Source organism: Ptychodera flava, chromosome 18 (genome assembly GCF_041260155.1).
Source record: "Ptychodera flava strain L36383 chromosome 18, AS_Pfla_20210202, whole genome shotgun sequence".
In the NCBI taxonomy this organism is placed as follows: Eukaryota; Metazoa; Hemichordata; class Enteropneusta; family Ptychoderidae; genus Ptychodera; species Ptychodera flava.
The window spans coordinates 29088383-29113758 of record NC_091945.1 but is presented as its reverse complement, the minus strand read 5'-3'; the positions used below and the strand labels follow the sequence as shown (position 1 = coordinate 29113758).

Genomic DNA, 25376 nt, shown 5'->3' with positions numbered 1-25376 from the left:
AAGAAGCATTCGGAGACAGACCAAAGATAGCAATGAGCTTTGTCAAAAAAAAAACTAAACTGAAACGTTTTGTGACTTGAGAATATCGTTCTTAGTGAATCTGTAAAGTGAATTTGAACCAGATGCTACTGTAATCTCTGCCATCTTGATTCCTTCTCAGTTCTCCGTTGAGCTTCAGTGATCTATGAACTACTTCAAGTGTACGAGTTGTCGACCACACCATATTTGGTGTTTCATACATTTCACAGTGTTGCTGCAGACAGTTGTCCAAGTATCTACGAAATACACTAATCATGAGGATAGCAGTGTGTCAAAGGTTGAATTACAAAGATTTAAGTTCTGTAATAAAAGTAATCGAATAACAAAGAAAACGAAACAATCGGAAAACATCATATAAAATATATATATATATATATATAATATATATATATATATATATATATATATATATATATATATATATATATATATATATATATATATTACATTATTGCCTGAATATATTTGGTTAGGTACCCGAGAGCAGGTGACAATTTGCCCGACGCCAGGAGGGAAAATTGTCTCTCCTGCGAGGACACATAAACCGATGTATTCAGGCAATAATATTTTCATTACATACCTCTTCACAGTTAATGCTATATGACATTAAGTTACAATCAGGCATTTTCAATCAATTTTACTATTATCGACCAGCATCAAACAGATTTAACGAAAGCCAAAATAGCAGTGCGCGCATGGTAGTTTACACCTAGCGTTAAGCGTCTACTTTGACGTTGAAAACATCGAAAGGCTTCACTGGCCCGGGTAACCATGGAAACTGGTCAGTACATCGTTCATGGGCCGCTAACATATCGGATGTTTCTCCTGCTATCCTAACGAAAGGATTACTAGCTCGACGCTCTTACATATATGATTGGGACGTACCATTCTATTTGTAGGTGGTGTTTAAATTTGATAAATAATATTTGTTTTGGTGGCGACATTTTGAAACCAACTCAGAGCGTTTGTTTAACAGCGTAGATTTGTCAGCATTGATAATGTGCAGCTTTTCTGATATACAAAGATTACATCGCTTGCTTATGTTAGAGTAGCTCAATGCTTTATCAATGATTGACCACGAAATGTCAAAGAATTGGCCCTTATTCTTAAATTCCATACAATTTTTGACAACTTAGTGTCGTTTTTGTATCTCTCGTTACGGAACGATTTCATATGGTTAGTGTAGCGTGTCTTGAGGGGTTATCAGTGAGGCCGATGTAAACCCTCTCTGCATTGTCCCCGGTTATACTTTGGCCTTGTAAACCACGCCTTTGACTTGACAGTTACCCTTCAAGGGGCATGTCGACTTAACCCTGCAATTAGCTTAGCTGATTGGTGAGTGTCGAGCTAGTAATCCTTTCACTTCTATCTTAGGATTGCAGGATGCATGAAACTTAAGTAATAGATTTCAATACTTTGTTCTTGAAGTAATCTGTTTATTTATAACGCTCTGCTTTAGCATCGAGCACTGTAATTTCCCACGAGGACATCTGTATACTTCGAGATATATATATATATATATATATATATATATATATATATATATATATATATATATATATATATTTACGAGCTTTCCAACAATAGATCAATGTAAATTTAATTGTTTTCGGTGTTACCATGCTCTAGTCAGAACTTTTTTATACCTGTTTAAAGGGAATCATCGTTCTTTGTGTGTACGTGCATGCTGTATGTTTGTTGTTGGAATGAGAATATATTTCAAGTCCTTTAACGGAAGAATTTAATGTTTCCAGTCCCTGCCACATCTCCACTGAAAACGTCATGGTAAATGACAGAATCACTCATAGTGTTATTGCTACTCATGGTTAGCCAGTTTACATTATTGCAGTTCTGTTATTACAGAGAAGATCATCTAAACTTGACAGTTGCCTATAGGTTACGTTTACTTTTTTTGTGCAGCACACACAAAATGTATAGAAATCATATGCATAGTAGATAAGGCGAACCAAGTCTTATGTGTGTTTGGATGGGGTATCAAATTACTCATCGAGTTAATACACTCTCAATAGAGCTGAGTTACATTTCCGTCCGTCACAAACGTCTGATCATGAGTTACTCCATCCATCATTCCACTCTCTGTTTATCAGTTCGCCTCATAAAAATGATTGGCCTTTGTCTAATTTAATTGTAATTACTTTTAACCCAGCTGTTTCAGTCTCGTTTAGATCTCACCAACTCGATAAAGTAACTTGACACCTCTATCCAAACATTAAAAGAGACACGTACTGTATGTTTGCTGTTATCTACACAGCTTATGTGTGCTAGACAAAGAAGAAACATAGCACATGATCTTCTCTGTGTGTTGCAAGTTTGGCAGTCATTGCGACAGCATTTTTGCTGTTCAGGATGGTATAGAAATATTCCTCAAAGTTTGCTTTAACACTGTCAGAATGATTCATAACTTAGTTTTTATTTTCCTTGCGGAGAAATGATCATGTTGTGCCTAATTATGTTTTTTTACAAGAGCGATGTCCCACTTGAGAGTGTAGAAACAGGCACCCAAGCGACCAAAGAAAATACAAAGGCGGTAAGTCCACCCTTTTGTTATAATTATCAAAGCCAAACAAGCTGTATCGTTTGATTATGTTTCCTTTTATTCAATGCCGTAAATTATTTTTGCATTTTTTTCCCAATTGTCTGTTATCGGCATCGTAGCATAGCGTATATCAATTTGCAGCACACACAAGATGTGTAGAAATCGTAGATAAAGAGACTAAGGCTTTTGAGTGTTTGGATAGGCTATCAAAATAATCATAATCATACCAATCGGTAATCGATAACACTAGGTCAAAATTCGTAATACACTAGTTATAAACATAGACACAAAACAGCACATAACAGACAGTAAAGCACCGATACACACAACAAAGTCAAATTCATGAAAAAAAGATATATGGACCTCTGGCCAAAAGGCAAAGAAGTGATGTCAGGTGTTTCGAAAATTGTAAGCGCATCCTGCCTAATATGTGGCACCCGCCATATATCAATCTGTAAGTCAAATAGGTATAGTGGTCACCAACTAAGGCCCGATGTCACTGATGCCATCAGCGATCATTTGTCGAAGAGAGATATATTATTTATTTACCAGCTTGTGATACCTGCCAAAAAAGCGTTTGAATGAAGAGACAAGTCTTTCTCTGGTGTTACCTTGATTAAGCAGTTTGTAAGAGAGATGGCTATGTCTCTCTACAAAATCACCATATAAACTGCATGCTCTTGTATTTCGAAGAAGCTGGGAAATGTATACCCCATAAGCTGATGAGATGTGGGAAATTAATAATACTAAAGTTGAAATCATCTCTCTTCCATATAGCCTAGTAGTAAGGTGACCATTAGAGTCAAATTCAAGGAAAATATCCAGATATCTAGCAGAAGAGGCCGTTTCTATAGTTCCTTTAATCTCCAATTCTGCAGGATAAATCATAGCGAGATAGTCACTGAATTATCGAGTTGATAAGATCTAAACAGAAACTAAAGTTACAGTTTTGTTTGTCACAAACGTCTGAGTGACTGCATCCATCCATTCTACTCACAGCTTATCTTTTCTTCTCATAAAAAATTGATTGGCCTCCGCCTGATAACATTGTATTTAATTTTGTTTACCAAGACTGTTGTCCTAATTAACTTCAGTCTCGTTTAGATCTCACCAACTCGATTAGTAACTTGACACCTCTATTCAAACATCCAAATGATATATTCTTTTAGTGTGCTATGTTATCTACACATCAACTTACAGGTCTTTCAGCTGGGCTGCCGACAATTCCATGTTCATCACTTTTATGTAGGGCATTCTCCTACACCAATGACCCGAGTTAATTATTCTAGAACATCTTGCAGGTCACGTGCTTAAGGTCATTCTCGTCCATAACTTTGAGGTCAATTAGTCATGTTCAGAACTTACTAGAAAGTCATGTTTACTTCAAGTGAAGATATTTTTGGAACAGTAATTAGCATATCAATAGGAATTCTAGATTGTTCTTCTATCCTCTGGATAGGGCCATGTAGTATAAATACGGGACTGTACAGTTTTTCATTAAACTTTTTCGGGATCACTTCATGTACTTACTTCAAGACTATTTGCGACTTCAAGACCTTCACACTGATCACCGTATCAACAGATTCTGTGTTTATTTTAGAAAAAACGTGTTGGATGAACATGCAATTGTTCAAAGTCAAGCTGAAAGACCTGTATGTGTGCTGCAAAAAAAGAAAGCGTAGCATTCAGGCAACTGTCCACCTTTGATGACCTTTCCTGTATGTTGCTACCCTTGGCAGTCATTCTATCGTTAATATATTGACGACAGAATTTTAGCATTTCAGCATGGTATAGATGTATTCCTAAATGTTTGCTTGAAGACTGTCAGAATGAGTCATAACTTCGTTTTTATTTTCTTTGCGGAGAACTGATCATGTTGTACCTTATTCTGTCCTTTTCTAGAACGACCCCCTACTTGAGAAAGAAAGAACAGGCGACAAAGCCACCGAAGAAGAGACAAAAGTGGTAAGTATATTCTTTTGTAAGAATTATCAAGGCCAAACTTTATCGTTTGATCATATTTCCTTTTATTCAATGCCGTAAATAATCTTTGCATTCCTTTTCGAAGATTATGTCCAAGTCTAGTGACCGAGATTGTAGCGTAGCGTATATCAATGTGAAGCACACACAAGATGTGTAAAAATCACAGATAAAGATAACCAAGGCTTTTTAGTTTTTGGATAGTGTATCAAATTAATTATCGAGTTGATGAGATCTAAACAAAGACTAAAGTTACAGTTCTGTTCGTCACAAACGTCTGAGTGACTGCATTCATTCTTTCTACCCAAAACTTATCTTTTCTTCTCATAAAAAATTGATTGGCCTCCGCCTGATTACATTGTAATTAATTTTGTTTACCCAGACTGTTGTCCTAATTAACTTCAGTCTCGTTTAGTTCTCACCAACTCGATTAGTAACTTGACACCTCTATCCAAACATTCAAAAGACATATTCTTTTATTGTGCTCTGTTATCTACAAAACTTAAAGGTCTTTCAGCTTAGCTGCGAACACTTGCATGACCATCATACACGTTTTCTTCTTAAGTACACACAGAATGTGTAAATAAGCCAGATGTTAATGTTGCCAACTCATTTAATCATTGGTTAGAAAAACACGAAAAGTCTCTCTAGTCTTAGGAAAGGCATATCCCTTATTTTTAAGAAAATCATATGGGGTCCTCGTCTTGCAAGAAACCGATCACTATTGCCAGAACACAGGGTGCGAGATAATGGCATCCTTCCAGTCAACAGAGAGGCATTTGACCGCTGATACAGCCACTGTTTACCACTCACACAAAATGAGTCATGAGTCGGTAACTTCAATGCGTGGCTTATCAACAGATTATGTGTGTACTTTTTAAAAACGTGCGCAATGAACATGAAATTGTTCACAATCAAGCTGAAAGACCTGTACGTGTGCTGCACAAAGAAAAAACAAGTAACATTTAGGCAACTGTCCAGCTTGGGTGATCTTCCCTGTATGTTGCCAGACTTGGCAGTCATTCTGTACGTAATATATTGGCAATAGTATTTTTGCAATTCCTGACGGTTTACATACATTCCCCAAAGTTTGCGCGAAGACTTTGAGAAAGATCCATAACTTAGTTTTTATTTTCCTTGCGCAGAATTGCTCACGTTGTACTTTCTTCTGCCCTTTACTAGAGCGATCCCAAACTTGGGCAAGAAAGAACAGACGATCATGATACCGCAGATACAATGATGGTAAGTCCATTTTTCAGATATAACTATCAAAGCCGAAGTAGCTGTACCATTGGATCATGTTTCCTTTTGTTCAGTGCTGTAAATAATTTGTGCATTCATTTTCAAATGTTATTTCCAAGTTTCTAGTGATCGGCGCACTAGTATATCGTATATCAATGTAATCTTCGTGTAATAAACAACCTCAATCGACGGGTAATTCACGAGCTTTAACTGCTTCATAATATATGCAATTTATGACGTCGTGTTAGCAAGTGCAGAGATGGCGTACACTTGGTCAAAAAGAGTGGAATACCCGGTGATGGTATAATGAACTCAAACAAACTTTGCACGACACGCGGTGGATGTACCAGGCGAAGCCGAGTACATCGTGTATTGCAAAGGCTGCTAGTTTCTTGTGTTCCTGTCGGAGGTACATTATTGCTATTATTTGTCGATGTAGAAAACATCTTTGGCCATCTTACATGATCATTGACACATTATCTACAATATTTTGGGAGACTGATGTCATCACAAAATTTGCTAGCGTTGTGCTATTACATTATATTATATTATATTATATTATATTATATTATATTATATTATATTATATTATATTATATTATATTATATTATATTAGATTAGATTAGATTAGATAAGATTAGATTAGATTATATACACTTAAAGTCTTGAGTTAAATGTGAAAGGGATTTTTCTCTAAGTGAGAGTTCGCGCATGTTCTGACTCTGCTTGAACTTTACGGATCGCAGCAAACTGACGGCCCTCTTTTTTCCCATGATTATAAACCATCGTAGGTGTTGCCCTTGTAATTCATATGTAATCAAGCAAGAAAATTATCCAGCTCCTCTTGGACTCGCTCACACTTAACCAGCCTAGTAGCGCTGAAGTTGTAGAGTCGTTGCTCAGGACACCTTAGAGGTATTCTGGTTTGGCGCAGATGTATTAGGGCTGTGTCCAAAAACACATCTTCAGACCTGGGGTACAAGATGAGTTGTTCATGAAAACATTGAGAGTATATGAGCGGTTCCTGACAATACCGTGGGAGTCAAAGGGGTAATTGACACAGGATATAGCTCCTGATCGGAAGTATAATAGTCTGGTGCAGAAACCCTGATTTTTGGTCGAACCCAAAAATTTCGGCCCCACAATAGTTCTCGGTGGTTTCTGTATCTTCAAAGCCTACTGAATCAGGATCTGCATGATGCCACCCTGGCACCCTTGGGCATTTTAATATATTCAAGATGGCCGCCAAGATGGCCGCCAAAATATATAAATGGTAATATCTCAGCTCTATGAAATGTTATGAAAATGATTTTGGTGTCATTTGCCAGGTAAACAGGGCCGAGGTATTCATTTCTTTCATTTCCCAACATGTGCAACCCTTAATTTGCATACAAATACAAGATGGCTGCCAAAATGACCCCAAAAACATGTAAAATGCCATATCTCAGCTCCACGAAAAGCTGTTGGAGTCATTGTGGTCTCCTTTGCCAGGTAAATGGGGCTAAGGAACTCATATCTTTCATTGCCTGACATGTGCTACCCTTAATTTGCATAAATATCCAAGATGGCTGCCAAAACGACCTCCAAAAACAGGTATAAGTATCATATCTCAGCTCAATTAGAAGCTGTTGGAGTCATTTCGGTCTCCTTTGCCAGGTATATATTGGGTCAAGCAATTCATATTTTTCATTGGCTGACATGTACATCCCTTAATTTGCATAAAAATTTGCATAAAATCCAAATACCTGTTTCAGTGTGTAAGGATCATATCACAATACACTATGCCACTGATTTTGGTGTCTTTCAGCATGTGTTAAGGGTAAAAAAATTGGCATCGTTTGTTATATTTGCTATAAAATCAAGCATGAAAATCTGAAATGGATTCTTACAATCCAAGATTGCTGCTAAGTTGGTTTCCACAATAAACATCAAGGTATATCTTAGCTGAGATTGCATACTAAATGTGAAATATTTCATTTAAAGCAAAAATGACCAACCAATATCAACTATGGCCTCACAAATGGATGCCACAAAAACATTGAGTCGTATCTTAGCCAACCAAGCATTCTTGAGACCTATTTTGTTGTGTTTGGTAAGGTTTTATTGGTCGCAGGGTTTTCATTGCTTGTTTTCTGAACTGGAAAAAAATCTTACTTCTAATGGAGGGATTTTAACCCGCATTGCTGCTATAATGGTCTCCTCAAACATTACACCGTATTTTAATTTATCAAGCATCTTTGACACAAGGTTTTATGTATTTTGGTCTGTTTGAGAGGTCATGGAATTCAAATTTCCATTCACATGATTTGTCGAACCAACCATTTAAATTAAGTTATAATGAACTGTATCTTTCCATACAACGTGAATGATCATTTTATCATTTGCTATAAATCAACCACAATAAATGACCTTCAGTTATTCGAGGCAAATTTGCTGAGAATGCATTTGCACTTGCATAAAAGTGACTTGTTTGGTCATCTTTGAGCCAACCTGAGTCATCTGTCTTGTTTATCTTTGCACCAACTTAGTCACTCAGATCATTTTCAGGAGGATCTTTAATATTGTTGCCCTTTAAATATATGACCACAAGTGGGTGAGGCAGAAGCCTTCTATGAATACCTTTATCATTGCAGGCATGGTTTTCTGATTTGGCAATGAAGATACTTGTCTCTTGCCACTTTTGACAAGAAGGTTTCATGTCATCCGTCAGACGTTGTATCTTAAGCTTTACAGCCGTCATGCTAAAAACAAGTCTCTAGTTTCTGCTATAGTGTCATTCATAGGCAGCAGGAATACCAACTTCTTGCGTTTCGCACAATTCAGAGCACTTTGAGCAGTTTAATTGCATTACACACACCAATGTTAGATTTAGTGAGGTGTGAGTTGCATTTTTACCAATAAGGCATTCTTAAGAGCTATTTTGATGAGTATGGTAATGTTTTCTTAATTACAGAATTGGAATCTCTTGTGATCTGACCTGAAAATACTTTCAAGAACATTACAAAAAGAGGAAGTTTATCTGATAATGCTAATAATGGTGTCAAAAATATTATATCAAGTCTCTATTTAGAGATTAGCTTGCGACACCAAAATTTGTGTCTATGGATACATTTGAACGGTCAATTGCAAATAAACTGTACAATCAACATATATATCAAAAGTGAAGTCAAAACATCATCAATGCCCTAAAAAAGAGTTGCAAAAAAGGCATTTAGCCTTAAATGATCATCTTTGACATTGATTCCAATCTTTGGCCGTATTTTAGGTATCAAGGAACACACTTTTCACATTACATGAACTGTTTACGTACCATTTAACATTTGGTGACGCGTGTTATAATACTTATCTGTAACAATGTACCAAAAATACTCATTTACAAGTTTTCGACCAGAACTGTAAGTTTAGGTCAGATTCTTGCACAACATCATCTTCATTGCTTTTGTTACTAGCAGGGTCATTTATATTGGTAGTTGCTTGTTATATTATACTAGCAGAAAATACAAATGTCACGGCCAGTTGAGTTAAAGACTGCCTGTAACTTCCTGTGGAATATGGAGGGTCACCTGTACAGCCATTGGGAATGAATTTATGCACTTCTGAAAGAGCTGCTCAGCCTTGACTAAAACTAAAAGTGCAAAGTGATTTAACTGATTCATCTTTCAGCCAACCAAACTCACAGAAATCCGTTTGAGACCTTGGATCTTTGTTCACAATATAGTTCCTTATTTATATATATATAAAGTTAAGTGAAGTAAAGTAAGCCTTTATTGAAGTCGTATCCTAATTGGGATCTTGATCATAAACTAAAATAAAGGTTTTGCAAAATCAACAACAGAAGAGTATTAAAAGAGAGATATATATGGGTAAATCTATATATGCGGATATTACATGTTCATTAATAATTCACTTTTTTCATTTTTTTCTTGTCGAAGTTATATATGTGTGAGCAAGTTGTTATGCTCGTTATTTTTAGGAGCAGTTTTACTGTGTTGTGGCTCCAATAGCGAGCATGTAGGCCACTGCACCATAACAAGACACAGCATGGGCACCTAGCAGTTGTGGCTCTTTGTCTGCATACATTTTTGGTTGTTGGTATGTTTCTTATCAAAGTCCAATAAAAGCTTGTACAAGTCACCAAAACAGTACACGTTAGTCTACATTTCATCTATCGGAGAAGTGATGTTATAGGAAACTCATCAACACTGTTATGTACTTTTGGTTTCATTCGGAGACAAGGAAAAATGCACATGCTCATCAGTATAGACCTTTTGATGTCAGGTAGTTGATTTGAACTAGTGATGAAGATTGCTTTCGGAGGAGCAAGGTGTATATATGTTTAATTATAAAAACAACAACAATTTTAATTAAATATTGGGTAATTGTACTGCAATTAAACTGTTCAAAGTGGTTTGGATGAGTATCAAGCGAAAAAACATTGGTATTCTTGATGCCCCTACGGATGACCGTATCGCAGAAACTGTAAAATTGTTAGCAGCATTGATGGTTGCAAAGCTAAGGGTAAACCTTCAGGGGGATAGCATGGAATCAAAAGTAGCAAAAGACAAGAATCTTTATTGTTAAAAAAGAATAATATAATTCATGTGAATAGATGGTTTAACAATTTATGTGAGTGGAAATGTGAATTCCATGACCCCTCAAACGGACCAAAACACATACAACCTTGTGTCGAAGATGCTGTATAAATTAAGATATGGTGTAATGTTTTAGAAAACCATTATAGCGGCAATGTTGATAAAAATCCCTCCATTAGAAATAAAACTTTTCCGGCTCAGGAAACAAGCAATGAAAACCCTGTGACCAATAAAACCTGACCAAACACAACAAAATAGGTCTCAAGAATGCTTGGTTGGCTAAGATACGACTCAATGTTTTTGTGGCATCCATTTGTGAGGCCATAGTTGATATTGGGTGGTCATTTTGGCTTTAAATGATGTACCTTGATATATGTTGTGGAAACCAGGTTAGCAGCCATCTTGGATTGTTAAGTATCGATTTCAGATTTTCATGCTTGATTTTATAGCAAATAAACAAAACATACCAATATTTTGACCCGTAAAACATGCTGAAAGACACCAAAATCAGTGGCATAGTGTATTGAGATATGATCCTTACACACTGAAACAGGTATTTTGATTTTTATGCAAATTTTTTATGCAAATTAAGGGTTGTACGTGTCAGCCAATGAAAAATATGAATTGCTTGACCTAATATTTACCTGGCAAAGGAGACCAAAATGACTCCAACAGCTTTTCTTTGAGCTGAGATATGATACTTATACCTGTTTTTGGAGGTCGTTTTGGCAGCCATCTTGGATATTTATGCAAATTAAGGGTAGTACATGTCAGGCAATGAAAGATATGAGTTCCTTAGCCCCATTTACCTGGCAAAGGAGACCACAATGACTCCAACAGCTTTTCGTGGAGCTGAGATATGGCATTTTACATGTTTTTGGGGTCATTTTGGCAGCCATCTTGTATTTGTATGCAAATTAAGGGTTGCACATGTTGGGAAATGAAAGAAATGAATACCTCGGCCCTGTTTACCTGGCAAATGACACCAAAATCATTTTCATAACATTTCATAGAGCTGAGATATTACCATTTATATATTTTGGCGGCCATCTTGGCGGCCATCTTGAATATATTAAAATGCCCAAGGGTGCCAGGGTGGCATCATGCAGATCCTGATTCAGTAGGCTTTGAAGATACAGAAACCACCAAGAACCATTGTGGGGCCGAAATTTTTGGGTTTTGTGCTTCGGCACCAGACTATAATATTGGACCAATATTGTACAAAAATTAAACTAAAATAAAGTTTAACAACAAAGTTTGTCGCTTCTCCGTTAAATATACACATCAGACGTGAACGAAACTGTGCCAGTGATATATCTGTTGTCTTTGTCAGTGAACGTTACTTGATCACATTATTATTGGCATGGGTTATTGTTGTCAAAGTTTCAAATATTTGATCCGAGAGCGTTGAATTTGTCCTGTTTTGCGTATTTTCTTCAATTTCTATGTTACCAAAGCTCTGAAACATTTACATTGATTTCTCTATACTACAGACACTAGAAAGCTGCTCAGACAACTTTGTACTTCTATCGAAATTTTTAATTGTGCAAAAACTCATAAAAGGTGATTTTATCTCGATGTCGACCCCTATCATAGGCCTCCCCAGCAATTTGAGACAGATGGCCAAAATGTTCACTGAAATTTGTCCAAAATCTAAGTTATTTCATTGTATAGGTAACCTAAATGCAATAAAAGAGTTATAACTTTCTTTAAAAATAATTTTAAGATGAATTTGTGGGAATTTCGGTGATGTAGAATTTATGTCTTTTTAAAACAACTCTTTATTGCACGATTTGCTAGTACATTTTTCACAAATGGCATACGGGTGCAGAAATGGCATAGTCATACTTTAAAAAGTGTCCTCACCTCAGTACGTTAAGAATATACTAAAATCAGCAGTTATCACCAATTTTTGAACGATATCTGAAGATGATTCTCAAAAAAGTATAATTGATTGATCTGAAAGTCAACAGGGAAGAGGTCACTGTGTTAGGAATCTGATCCAGGTTTATATTGACTAATGATTCCTTTACTGGGCCAATATGAACCTATATGATTGGGAGCGGGGCAAACATCAATTACATCAATTGAATGAATTGTTTGAGCTAAGTCAAGAAGCAAATCGTGTAACAGGGCCGGAAACAGCTCAACTTGGCCTTAAAGAAATGCACTTACAAAAAAAATGAATCTGTGATATCAAAATCATAACACGGTCAATCGGTATACATTTTCAGGCTGCATTCATAAACACACACCTCTGGGGTCGGGATGTTACAGGGAGACTTGAAAATATCAAGGGTATGCATTTGAAAGGATTTTGGGTCTGAAAGGGGAGACTCGAAACAAAACTGTCTCTGATTGATATGAAATATGAGTTGCGTTCTCAATTTCAAATTATAACGTTTGGCTAATTTGTAGGTGGTTTTGTTTATTCTACTCCCTAAGGCGTTATGAAAAGTCCAGCAAAGACTAATGTGAACGGTCAACATTTTTATTGCTTAAAAGTGAATTCAAGTCGGGAATAGAATTCATTCGTCATAAGCGTGCTGTGGGCAGTGAGTAGAACAAGAAACTACAGTCGATACACAGAAAAAAATGGCCAAAAGATTCACCTGATTATTATAAAATATATTAATTGTGTCCAGTTTTCCTGACAGGTGAGGGAAGTCATCCATCTTATATGACTGTAAAAGGGACAATGACTGTAATGTTTACCTTCATTTACAGTTTGGCCAAAGAGCACTATTAATGTTTATCAAGAAACTTATTATAGCCTAAAAGTCAATATTTAACAACACTTACATATATACATATATACTTACATATTACATAAGTAGCTTGTTTTTTCAGGGAAAATATTCGTTAGTTTACCCGGAAACTACGGTGAGAAGTGAAATAATAATTTTGGATGAAGTTCCAATATTATCAAATTTGGTGTCCATATCATAACTTCCAAACACCCTGATTTTGCCAAACACTTATTAAATCACAAATTTAGTCAGTTTAGTATGTAAAAAATATTCACAGTTTTAAGAGACTCTCGTGTATACAGAATTAACATTTTAGGTGACATTTCAAAATCAAAGTTCTATACACATATGCACTTTCAAACACCCTCTCCTAAAACAAGTACACTTATGAAAATTATCAAATGTCTATAAATGCACAGATATTGCTAGTTCGATATTAGAAAAAAAGTATTCAAGTTTTCTTTTACACATGTGCTCTCGTAGCTACCCTATGCTTAGAAAGTGCATTTATATCAATTACCAAATGTCTATAAACAACCAGATTTCAAGGGTTCATTTGTATGCAACATGTCATCAAGAGTGCAGACCTAATATTTGCATACAGCCGCCGTGCAGTTTATGTACACGGTTTTTTTAAGGTACCTCAAGCGTGTTGTGATCTGTCACTTTGTTTTAAACCAACAAAAATCACAACATGAGATATCTAACTTAGTTTTCCTGTGGTAATTACTGGAACAGATGGCTTTTTACGAACACCAGAGCAAAGCTAGATTGACAACCTGCCGAAAAATTCGACTTTATTACACTGAAAAACTCAAGGGTGGACGTGAAGCTTTCACTTAGGATAGATTTTACCCTTAAGCTTACCGTTTTCCAGATTTTGCTATTTTCCTCTCTTTGAGACGACCTACTGATAACAGGATTTATGTTACATGTAAAGCTGAAATTAAGATAATGTACAGTAACATAAGCTAACTGAAGTCAAAACCATGTTTGTGTCTACCTTGATCGGCAAAAGAGGAGGTGTTGCTCGATTGCGGTCATATTCGCGTCAGTTTACTGCACGGACGCTCAAATTAATATTAATTAACAAAAGTAAGCTAATTAAATGAATAAAGAACAAAGCACACCTAGAAATATCTCCTATCCTGTGTACAATCCAAAGTAAAGCTAAGATGAACTTTTAGACCCCACCATAACGACAACAACCTATGAAACCTATTAAACCTATGAAATCATTCTATAATCTTGACTATATGATTAGAGAATGATTCCTGTCGTATGCAATGGATTTTAGTACAATGTGCGACATTGGCACGAGCCACTTGGTGAGTGCAATATGAATATATTGTACCATAATGTTACATTATATTAATATTTGTGTTTATGGCGGTAAAAGGTTTTTTTCCGATTTTTAGCCGCCCTAAAATAGGCGAAAACAGATTAAAATATTTCAGTTTGCATCTGGCCATTGATATTGGCTGGAGCCAGGGGTTTATACCCCAAACAAGAAAGCCTATGTAACATTTGGAAGCTCGCTCATTTTAGTACTCCAGCTTTTGAACTGAATGCGCCATTATGTCGGACAGATCTCCGGCAATAATAAACTATCTTATTGTAGCGGAAAAGGGGCACTTTTGGCACATTTTTATCCATAGTTCCAATAATTGAAATTCAATCAACATTAGTTACTTCCTTACACTCCATGCCATAACGGCTAGTGCAATAATCTCAGGAGCTGTTGTATCCAATGCAAATTCTTCATGAAGTTTGCTTTTTTGCTTGCTAATGTGAAATAAAAGCAGGACACAATACCCGACGATGAACTATGCAAGTATTATCTTATTCATATAGGAATGCCTAGATATTGTTTGCAATAACTCCAAACTGATGTGCTGTGCGTGCATTGTAAGTCGTTTTATATGTTACAGTTGCTTTGAAATTCAGATTAGCCTTGTATATATTTTCTTCAACTTTTCAAAGTCGTTATTCAAAGGCGGCTATAGGCTGGTAAGGACTTTGTTTCATAAAAAAACGACCAAAATAGGTGAAACCATGAAGTAAATGTCACTGACAAATAACAAACTAGCATTATGCATAAGTAGAAACGTGGTTTCTGTGTAGTGGTTTATTAAATCAAGCAATTTGCGTAGGCGCTATTTTGCTACTCGTTTTTCTTTTCGATGGTATAACGATTAAGAGTGATGTACCGTTATGTTTTTCCTTTCTATAGTATTCAAATGGTTTATTGAGGGTTAGAGTATTTGTGAGAATGACCTAACAGTATAGTTGTCACTTATCATTTATTATTGGTATATATCTGAAAATTTGTCAATATCGAGTCTACTTCCAGAGCAAGTTGGCACTCAAGGCGGCAGTTGTATTTAACTCATAGCAAATACTTCTTTTCTCTCACAGCAGAAGAAGGCCAGTCCAAACGTTTTCAAACCATCGTACGAACAGGTGAAAAATAATATTTCACTATTTATGAATGATCAGTGTATCTCCAGTAATTCATACAGTACCACGGCCAAATTGCGCAGTCAAAGATTTAGAGACTGTAACCAGCCATTGTAAAAGAACGGACCTTACGGAACAATAAAAACTATCTGAATCATAAGACATGTTTATCGATGAATGGGGTGGCGGGAAGAAGTTGTGCGTAATCTCTTTGGAACACAATTATACTTAGGCTACTAATGCATCTATCTCTGAACTAGTTCTGACTATACATTTTCCTGCTGTTTCAGAACTCTGTGTCTTATTGACATTTAATTGCATCGCTAGTTGAGGAGTGAGTTTGAGCATTGTAAAACAGTTTCCGTTCGGCCAGTGTGAGCTTTAATTTAGTCTTTATCAGAAAACGCATTGACGAAACTAACACAGTATAATAATACAATATATATTTTATAAGTATCGAGTTGGCGATGCGATTGCTTACAGTTATCCTTTGCATAATTTTGTTTAAATATTGTGTGTTCTTCCATCCAGTTGATCAAAATTCTCAAGGTTCGGTACTACAAGTTTCATGGTTGTAAGAACTGCAAGATACATGGTCTGATGAAGGAAGGATAAACAGGACAATACAGGATAAGTGAAAAGAAAGCGGAACGTAAAAATATCCATCGAGAATCTGTATCGTTAAACAGTAGATAATATTCGGCAAATATTTTATTTAAGTTTGAATGAAAAATACGGACACGTCTCCTCCTGCTTTTCCGTAATTGATCTCAAAACTAGTAAAATTATTAAACAGAAGGCTTAGCTCATATTAAGATTATATATATGGTAACGCCTTCCAAAACTACAATTGTATAATAATTTCATAACGCCGTTCTAAATCTTAGGAAGTTTTTTGTACTATTATATCTTTCTGGTGTATACTTTTTTTATCCATATACATTGCACTTTGGGATGGGGAACAGTTATAAATATTTGTTACTTTACACATTATTGGTCTGTCTTCAGTAGATATAGACTCACATGCAAATATAATCTGGCTAAATTAAATTAAGCGTTTAATCAGATAACCTATTGTCAAACCTAATATCGACTTCACGATATTTTCGCAGTACTCTTTTTTCGTTTCAAGAAGTGTAGTAACGCGATGTATTGAGGTTACTTAGTTGGTAGTTTTAATTTTTTATCAACGTTTCGAAGACATTATCGTCGCAGTATAAATTTACAATTTACTCCGCGATCTTGAATATTTTTGTAAGTAATAACCGAAAGGGTCAAATGACAGTATTGATTAGAGTATGGCGATTTTTGAGGTAGTAGTAGTAATTCTTGTAGTTTGGTGTTGTACTTTTTTGTTGTACTGTGTAGCTTTTTTGGTTCTATGGACGGTCCTTGTACCTGTCTGAAATAAAGTTTAATAATAATAATAATAATCATAGTATCTTTATCAGTTTCAGGCAGTGACGTCATGCGTATATTGACCATATTCAGTCGTTTTAACTTTCTTTTTAAGGTATTGCATTATTTGCAGCTCATTTCTTTCATTTCTGTTTGTGATTTCAGACTGTCATGATAATGTTTGTTACAGCTCCTTGCTCATTATTGTCTATGTACGTGTTTATTGGTTTGTCAGTATAATACTCATAGACATGTAAATGAAAATTAGACTGAACAATAGGTCCAAAATGCATTTAGTTATTTTTTTTGTTCCAATTACTGTAGTCACGTGTTGAATTGAAGTCATTTAGAATTTGTAATTTTAACTACGTTTCCTAAACATTTTATCTTTCAATTGTTTGGTGTTTTTATCCATATCCATTGCATTTTGGGATCCGAAACTCTTATAAATGCTTATTGCGTGTATTTTTTGTACTTTATCATTTCTATATACATGTTATGTAAACATTTGATTTTGACTTTAGTAGATCTAGACTCGCACACAAATCGGGATGAAATTCTAATTGATTGTAGGACAGATGACACCATTGTAAAATCTTATATCAACTTCTTAGCTGACATTTTTGCGATACTCTGCTTCCGTTCCAAAAAAGTGTAGCGACACGTATTGATGTTAAGTCGTAGTTTTATTTTTTACCATGTTTCTTAGATATTACCTTTCTAGTATACATTTCCATTTTACACTGTTTTCTGGTAAAGTTGTGCAAGTTAGGGTGATAACCTTAAGAATCAAATGGCAGTATCATTTAATGAACCAATACTTTTGAGGAAAAATCTCAATTATCCTTTTCGTTGCCAAGAGGTGAAGTAACGCGTATATTGAATATATTCAGTGATTATCATTTTGTCTTTATGAGATTGGTTACTCACTAGTTTTAATTTTTACCATGTTTCTAAGACATTATCATTAGAGTGTAAATTTCAACTTATAATTTAGATTTGGGAGAATTTTGTCAAAAATAACCTTAAGGACCAAATGACGGTATTGATTAGCGTAGCAACGACTTTTTAGGAAAAAATTCCTTAATTATCCTTTTACAGTTTAAGGGTGTGACGTAACACGTATATTGAACATATTCAGTCGTTTTATATTTGTCTCAAATATATTGCATTGTCATATTATTATTAGCTCTTATCACTTTCAATTATTTTTGTAATCTGTTAAAGTCATGTATGTAATTACTTTTTGCTCATTATTGATTACGTACGTGTTTGTTTTGTCAGTATGATACTCACAGAATACGTAGATGGATATAAGATTGAACAATATATTCAAATTGCATTTAGTTGTTTAAGTTTGTTCAAATTAGTGAAGTCACGGTTTCAGAGACTGATATGTAGCGTTGCATATTTTATCCTTGCCATGTTGTTCAAACGGACAGAAGATAAAATGTTCCATTCAACCCCTAGCCCCATCCCTCCGTTAGAAAAAGAAGCAGGTTGGGGAAACAGGGGCAATATCAGGGATAGGAGAGTCAGATTCTCCGAAAAGATCTACACGACAAGTTGAAAATGACTTCAAAATAAACTGAGAGATCTTTCGTATAAAATCACCCAGGAGACAGTTTCGTTAGGTTTATTTCGTTTGGTTTGTTTGTCACAGTAGTCTTTATCTGCATAAACACTCCAGCCTGTTATGATTTGGTGTTATTCTGAAATGAAACGATCACGTTCACGACGATGTCAACGCCCGAACACCTTTTCAATTAATTATAACCTTTAACCCCTGTCACATCTTGTGACGCTGTTAATTTATGTGAGCCTAAGAACATCACTAGTTGTACTAAAGTTGTTGTACTAAAGTTGATGATACATTGCATTGTCAAGGCTGACATTTTTGGAAAAAACTTTTCTTTCCACCAGCATCACATGACTAGTCAAAAGACAAATAAATCTCTTGTATGTGGCACCTGTTGGTTTAAAGGCTGTTATCAATAAATCAAGTGCTGTGATTTAGTTCAATGGGTTGAAAATCAGCTGTCATTCTATTCAATTTTAAAGGGTGCAGTGAGAGTAACATTAAAATTAAAATCATTGAGAGACTTGCGATCGTACGACAGAAAGTATCCAGCAAGCTCAATTATTACCAATCTTCATGGGGAGACGTACATGCGTTTAAGTGTTTTTCAAGGCCAGTCAAAAAACATGACTAAACTACGCTATGTATGCATCCATAATGCACTGTATGTAGCTTTAAATTTACTGCGATCTTACTGACTGACGATAAAATGTATGATAACAAAGACGGTTCCGTTTGATTTTCACTTTCGAAGCACATGAGTCATGGCATTATCCGGAAACTGGATTCCATGTACTCGGAGTGGTAAAAACCCAACATCCGGAATTCATAGTATCCTACTGTCTGGTGGCTCCTAACACAGTAAAATTGTTGTCAATCATAGAAAGCTACCCAGCGAATGTACATAAAGCAAATGCCGAGGCGTGGGCAGCAATTACACAGAAATTACAAGGGCGTGAATAGTCTGTGAGTTCGCTATTGGTCTACCTTTATCTAGGTCAGACGACACTGAGGTCAAGCAGTAGGGCGAGGGTTGAATACGAATTGCGCAAGCGCATACGTCCGTGAAGAGGTATAAAGAGTGACACTCAAGGAGAGTACAATATACCGTGGTTTTTAATGAGCGCCGTCGGTGAGTAACAGTTTAGCTTTGCACCTACACACCTCTATTTTCAGCTTTTTCCCTACGATCGCTGCGAAGGCAAGGTTAATCGAGCGATTTCATGGCGTTTATCCGTCTCTTTATTAACGCTGCTACACTACGGTCTATGTACTGTGATCACGTTTAGGATGTACACAACCTACAATTTACATCTTTTCAGAAAAAGATAGATCTACAAGCATGTAAAAGTGACATGGTACAGATAGATCTTGAAGCATGTATAGTGCCACGGTACAATATTTCCCTGATATACCAAAATGTGGTGAACTATTCTTTCAACGTATAACACAAAGATGACACAAGGTTGTTGGAAGACTGACTATGGGCACGAGAGCATTTACATCTGAATGAATTCTCAGGTCACAAACACACACTTTTATCACACCATTGTATCCACAGCTGACTGCGCAGGCACGAGTACCTGTATTTTATGCTTCAAAAAACTTCGTTTGACTAAATTGGGTTGACACGCATTTTTAATATAGGAACTCATCATCTGATATTTTATCGGTTTCAATTCGATTTGTATAAACTTTAAAATTTAACCTTCTTATTAAATGATATCCCTCGCTTGAAAATTAGGCGAAAAATAACACACGGTCGGAAAGACAGAGTGCTGCAGAAAGAAATTTAGGTACAGTCATTTAAAGAGAGTCGGAAGTTTGACTAATGCTGCGTAATCAAATTTCACTTTCTTTTCATTTGCCCATAATTAAATTTCCTGATCTGTATATTAGGTCTGTTAGACAAATGTCACTTTTATTAATGACATGTAATTAAGGATGCCTCGATCGTTTGTTATAAATTGCAGGCTGAGGACTGTACATCATGGCTGATATAAGTGGAATACTAAATATCCCACACCGAATATCTCGTGCTGTTTCAAGGTAAAATAGCTTAGATTTTTGTTCGTCTGTTTGTTTGTTTGTTTGTTTTAAGGTAGTATGCGCCTCGAAACTGTACCACTTAAACTTTTGCTCAAACTTTCCTCAAGGAAAATTCCAATCATTCCCTTTCAAAATCAAAATAAAGAATAAAAATCGGGGGTCACCGTGCAAATTTTAGCACTAGGGACACAAATTACCCAAGATTTACCGATATTTGAAATTCAAAATGGCCGCCATCCCGTGTTAACTCTACGGAGAAAAATAACATTTTCGATTTTCAAAAAAAGTAAGACGGTTAAAAAAAATTATTATGTCAAGAGATGTAAAATGAACCTCCACAAGTTGTAGATCAAAAAAGAATTGTGAAAGTTTGAGCGTCCAAATATTTGTCCCCGAGGTGCATTCTATCTTAAGTGTACTTTCGCTCAGTGTGACAATCACGTTTGTTGAAATGAAGCTCCTGGCGTGATTTTCATCCATCGACCACTCGACGTTTCATTGTTTTTGAAGAGTTGATGAACACACTGCATTTTACTATTCAATATTAACTTTAAAAATTTCAAACAATCATGCTTTTAGAACCTACGTATCGTTTATCTTCCAGTTTATTTTTCAATTTCCGTAATTGATAAATGAAGCCGGCTAACTTAGGGACAATTTATGGTTTTACACATGAATATCACCCTTGCAAAAAGCAAAATCCATTTAGTAGGAATCGATGTTTGATAATCATTCCATGAATTCAGTGTTCTTGTAACTTTATACTGTTTCTCATTTACTTTAGTTTCTGACAGCTGTTTAACACTTATAAGTTATTCACACATGTGGTGGAGCTTCCCTCTAGACGCGAAACCATCTCGTCCCATCACATTCAGCAAGAATGACAAATGGTGTAGTCAACGCGAAATGAAGTGTCATGCCTTTCGCTTTCATTATGCCCGACGTTCAATGGCAAACGTCTTCCCCCATTTACTATCATCTTTAGGGAAATAATTCAAGTTCAAAGTCACACGAACCTCTTATCGAAGCTGGCTCTTCCTCTCATTTGCAGGAAAGTCTTAATAATCAATGACGAGTGGGGAACAAGTAAGGGCGGTGTATCGACCGTTCATCGTGAGATTTCGTGCCTTGCTAAGGAAAGTGGTGTTGAAGTTTTCAGCACTGTGCTGGATGCCAGCGATGCAGACGAGAAAGACGCAGAAGAGAAGGGCATTAAGTTGATAACGCCGACTATCAATCCTAATCTCACTGAAAAATACAAAGTTCCAGATCTTGCGTGGTTCATTCTACACAGAGCTTACTTCCCGAAGCTTCGCAAGCTGAAAAATGTCAAGGTCGTCATTGGTCATGTTCCAATCACCAATGATGCCGTGTTCGAAATCAAAAAGCTATTTCCATCTGCAAGCGTCTTCCTCTTTAATCACGTGATCCCCGAAGACATCGACATATACGAAGACAAGCCTCCCGAGAGAGTGCAAGAAGACGAAAGTAAGATCCTTGTGGCAGCATCGAATGCTGACGCCGTTTTCAGCGTGGGGCCAAGGATTTTCGATCACTTCCAGAATAAATTTCGTGCTTTGCCGAGGGAGCCACGACACTTCGAGTATGTGCCTAGACCCGAGCAACAGTTCTTCGACGTCGAAATGAAGAAACCATCGCAGACCATCAGTCGAATGAGAGTGATAACATTTGGTCGAATTAAAGGGGTTGAAAAGCTGAAAGGATACGATCTGGTCGCATCGGCTCTAAGTAAGGTAACAGCAGCTCTGTACGATGAACAGAAGACCTCCCTGGTCTGGGTGATCCGTGGTGTACCCGAGGGGGAACAAGAAGAAACGATGAAATTCCTCAAGAAAAATATCAGCAGCCGTTATCTTGATGTTAAGCTGTATCCGTATGGATCACACGATGAGATTCGAGTAGATCTCCAACAGAGCCATCTTTGCATCATGGCGTCTAGAACTGAGCCATTCGGTTTGGTTGGTCTTGAAGCCATGGCAGTCGGTATACCAACACTGATCACCAAGCAGTCTGGCTTAGCGGAACTTCTGAGGAAGAAGTTCCCCTCTGAAGCAAAGTCTGTTGTTGTCAACGTGGGAATCAATGACTTCTCCAAATCATCTGACATTGAGGAATGGAGAAAGGCAATCACCGACGCTCTCCTTAATTACGACAAAACCTTCGACTTGGCCCAAGAATTGAAACGCAAATTGATAGAATACACAGCATCAATGAAGTCACATGAGGAATTCAAAAATATGTGCAACCCTCCCATCTTTGAGCCTATAATTCGGTTATTTTCTTTAAGATAGAGTACGGAATGTAACAGATGTTACAAAGGTATTCTCACACAAAGGTTTACATACCTAGTCGTCATCGGCACAAGCAAAGCACAAAATCATCAATTAAAACAACAAAATCTCAATGATAAGCCGATAAGCAAGAAACCCATATTGGCTGCAAATGCATAAAAACGCTAATTACTTTTACGAGGATTTTTACGAAGTCTGGACGAAAGAAGAATATATTGAATCATATTAAGAGTGATGAATGTAGTCAACACTTAATGAAGGATAATGAGAATTTCACGTGATGGGTGTGCAACGTGTCACAATGACGTATAATTATTAATTATGACATTTCAATTCAAGATCAAGAACTGCATTCCCTTATGGTTGGATGTATCATTTTATCTTTAATTCATATCTATCATATGATCAAACATGAAAGCCACACCTAAAAGATGACGTTCAAAACAACTTTCTAAAACAGTATGGGACGGGGTTACAACGGACGAGGCAGGAAGAATAAAAAGGACTCGGGGAGGTCAGAAGGGTCAACTAGTAACCCAAGATATTTAGACAATGGAAGAAGCGTATCTTGGGTGATATCACCTGTCAAGATCGTGTAACAAGAAAAGTCGATGTAGTAACAACGAACTCTGAACGTCTCGTGTAGTCGATGCTTTGAAGATTCCCAGTATCTCTCATCAGGCCAAGACGAGTGAAAGAAAATCAAGTAACCAAAAAACGAACAGTAATACAGCTGCTAGAAGAGCATATCATGTGCCCCAATTTCAGTGAAAGTTTTTAGGGTATATTGCTGTCGTTGTTGCTAATTTTTATGAATGATAAAAAGTCAACTGTGAAATTTTGCTTTATAACGGAAACAACAGTCACTCTTTCTGAAGCATCATTAGCACGCAAATACCAATAGATACATAATTAGTATCCTCCATGTTTCTAATCGTCCTCCTTCGAGAATTGTTGAACTATTATGACATTACTTTTAAGGTAGTACGCCCTTGAAAAAACGAAAACGTTTTCTCAAACCCTCCGCAAGGAAAATTTACACCATTTGCTTTCAAAATCAAGTTACTGTGCTAGCTCTTTTTGGAAAATTAAATTGTGAATTTTCACAAAAGCTTCTTAGTGGACCCTACAAGTGGTAGACGAAAAATTGATAGTCTGAATCTCTTTCCCTTACGCGCATTCCCTCATAGCAATGAATCTGTTAATAATACATTAATGTGAATGTAACTATTAAGTAGAAAACTAGTGTAAGTAGTATGAGCTTTGTAGGATAATCAATCACACCTATCCATGATCCAATAATACGTACAGCGTTTAGAATGGATTTAAAAGGAAATACGTCATTGTATGAATAATTCGATTTTGAAGTAAAACCTAACGCCAGAAGGACTAAGGCAGAGACAGACAGACAGAAAGAAGGACAGACCCACGCGCGCGTACTTAAAGAGAGACAAATAGCACGGGAATGAGAAAGTCAGACTTTGAAAGAGTTTTGACAGACTTTTCAAATAAAGGGTATCGATTGACCTATTCTTAAATGTTCTACTTGTACTGATTACGTGTTAGATACTGTTATAAGGTTCTGAACGGTCAGTTATCTGCCGATACATGAAGAATTTGAGAATTTCAAACGTTTCCACGTCTAGATCAAGTTTATAGACTTATTAGAAGCAAGACGTTATGGCACTTTGAGAAGTCAATGAAAATTTGAAGGCAAGTTCTTAAATAAACGTGAAATTCGTCAATGAAAAATTAATTTTATATTCTCAAACATATATTCTAAAAAAAGACAAAAACGAGGAAAATGATAAATAAAAAATATGCTGCAATTTTTAGCGACCAATTTCTGTAAGCAGAACTTGCAGTCGCCAAAACTGGACAAAAATTTACATATTCCTTGCTTTCAAGTCAAGAACCTGTAACTTTACGCAGAAAACTCAACAAAAATTAGCAACCAAACATCGCTAGCTGTGTTAATGTAGAGTCCATCTGTTGACATCAAGGTCTTTGACATGTACAGGAAAAATTAGGTCAAAAAGGAGACCCGTAGGCAAGAGAGATCTACAATTCAACACCCGGTTTACGTACATATTGCTTGTAATCAATAGTCGATAGCTCAGCGTATTTCTAAAAGATTTGGTTTAATTTCCCCTCATCAAAAGGGAGGGCGCTCTTCTTAGTACCTGCTGTTTAAAATTGTAACAAGCCAAGTGTAATACTTGAAGGAGAAGGATGCGTCCTGAATGCATTTATTGATGATCTTTTTAGTTAAATGACTGATTTTTTTCAGACAAGTCACATTGTAATTTTGTTCAAACGCTTGATACATTCAAAGTTATGTAGCTTTGTTTTATTTGCTTATTTGTTTACATATATATATGTTGGAATAAATTTATCTTTTTCAAAAACAATTGTAA

At 36.2% G+C, this 25376-nt stretch overlaps 2 protein-coding genes across 2 annotated transcripts in view; both read left to right on the top strand.

Annotated features, from left to right (window-relative positions):
- The window catches only part of LOC139117699 (uncharacterized), a 28062-nt gene extending 9663 nt beyond the window's left edge, over nt 1-18399 (top strand). Inside the window, exons 3-7 of the mRNA XM_070680944.1 lie at nt 2525-2587; nt 4499-4561; nt 5759-5818; nt 15580-15624; nt 16153-18399. Coding sequence (XP_070537045.1) covers nt 2525-2587; nt 4499-4561; nt 5759-5818; nt 15580-15624; nt 16153-16236 — 315 coding nt within the window. The 3' untranslated portion in view covers nt 16237-18399. The remainder of the gene's footprint in view (nt 1-2524; nt 2588-4498; nt 4562-5758; nt 5819-15579; nt 15625-16152) is intronic.
- A 1040-nt stretch (nt 18400-19439) lies between these two features.
- On the top strand, nt 19440-25376 carry LOC139117322 (uncharacterized). The gene is made up of 3 exons (XM_070680335.1): nt 19440-19730; nt 20572-20647; nt 21699-25376. Exons 2-3 carry the CDS (start codon nt 20589-20591, stop codon nt 22957-22959), a joined length of 1320 nt encoding a protein of 439 aa, XP_070536436.1. The 5' UTR covers nt 19440-19730; nt 20572-20588; the 3' UTR covers nt 22960-25376.

What these genes read in the sequence shown, in the direction of transcription:
- LOC139117322 (XM_070680335.1), top strand. Translation starts at nt 20,589, where the DNA reads ATGGCTGATATAAGTGGAATACTAAATATCCCACACCGAATATCTCGT. An exon ending in ATATCTCGTGCTGTTTCAAG is followed by an intron (nt 20,648 to 21,698) that starts GTAAAATAGCTT and finishes TCTCATTTGCAG; the next exon opens with GAAAGTCTTAATAATCAATG.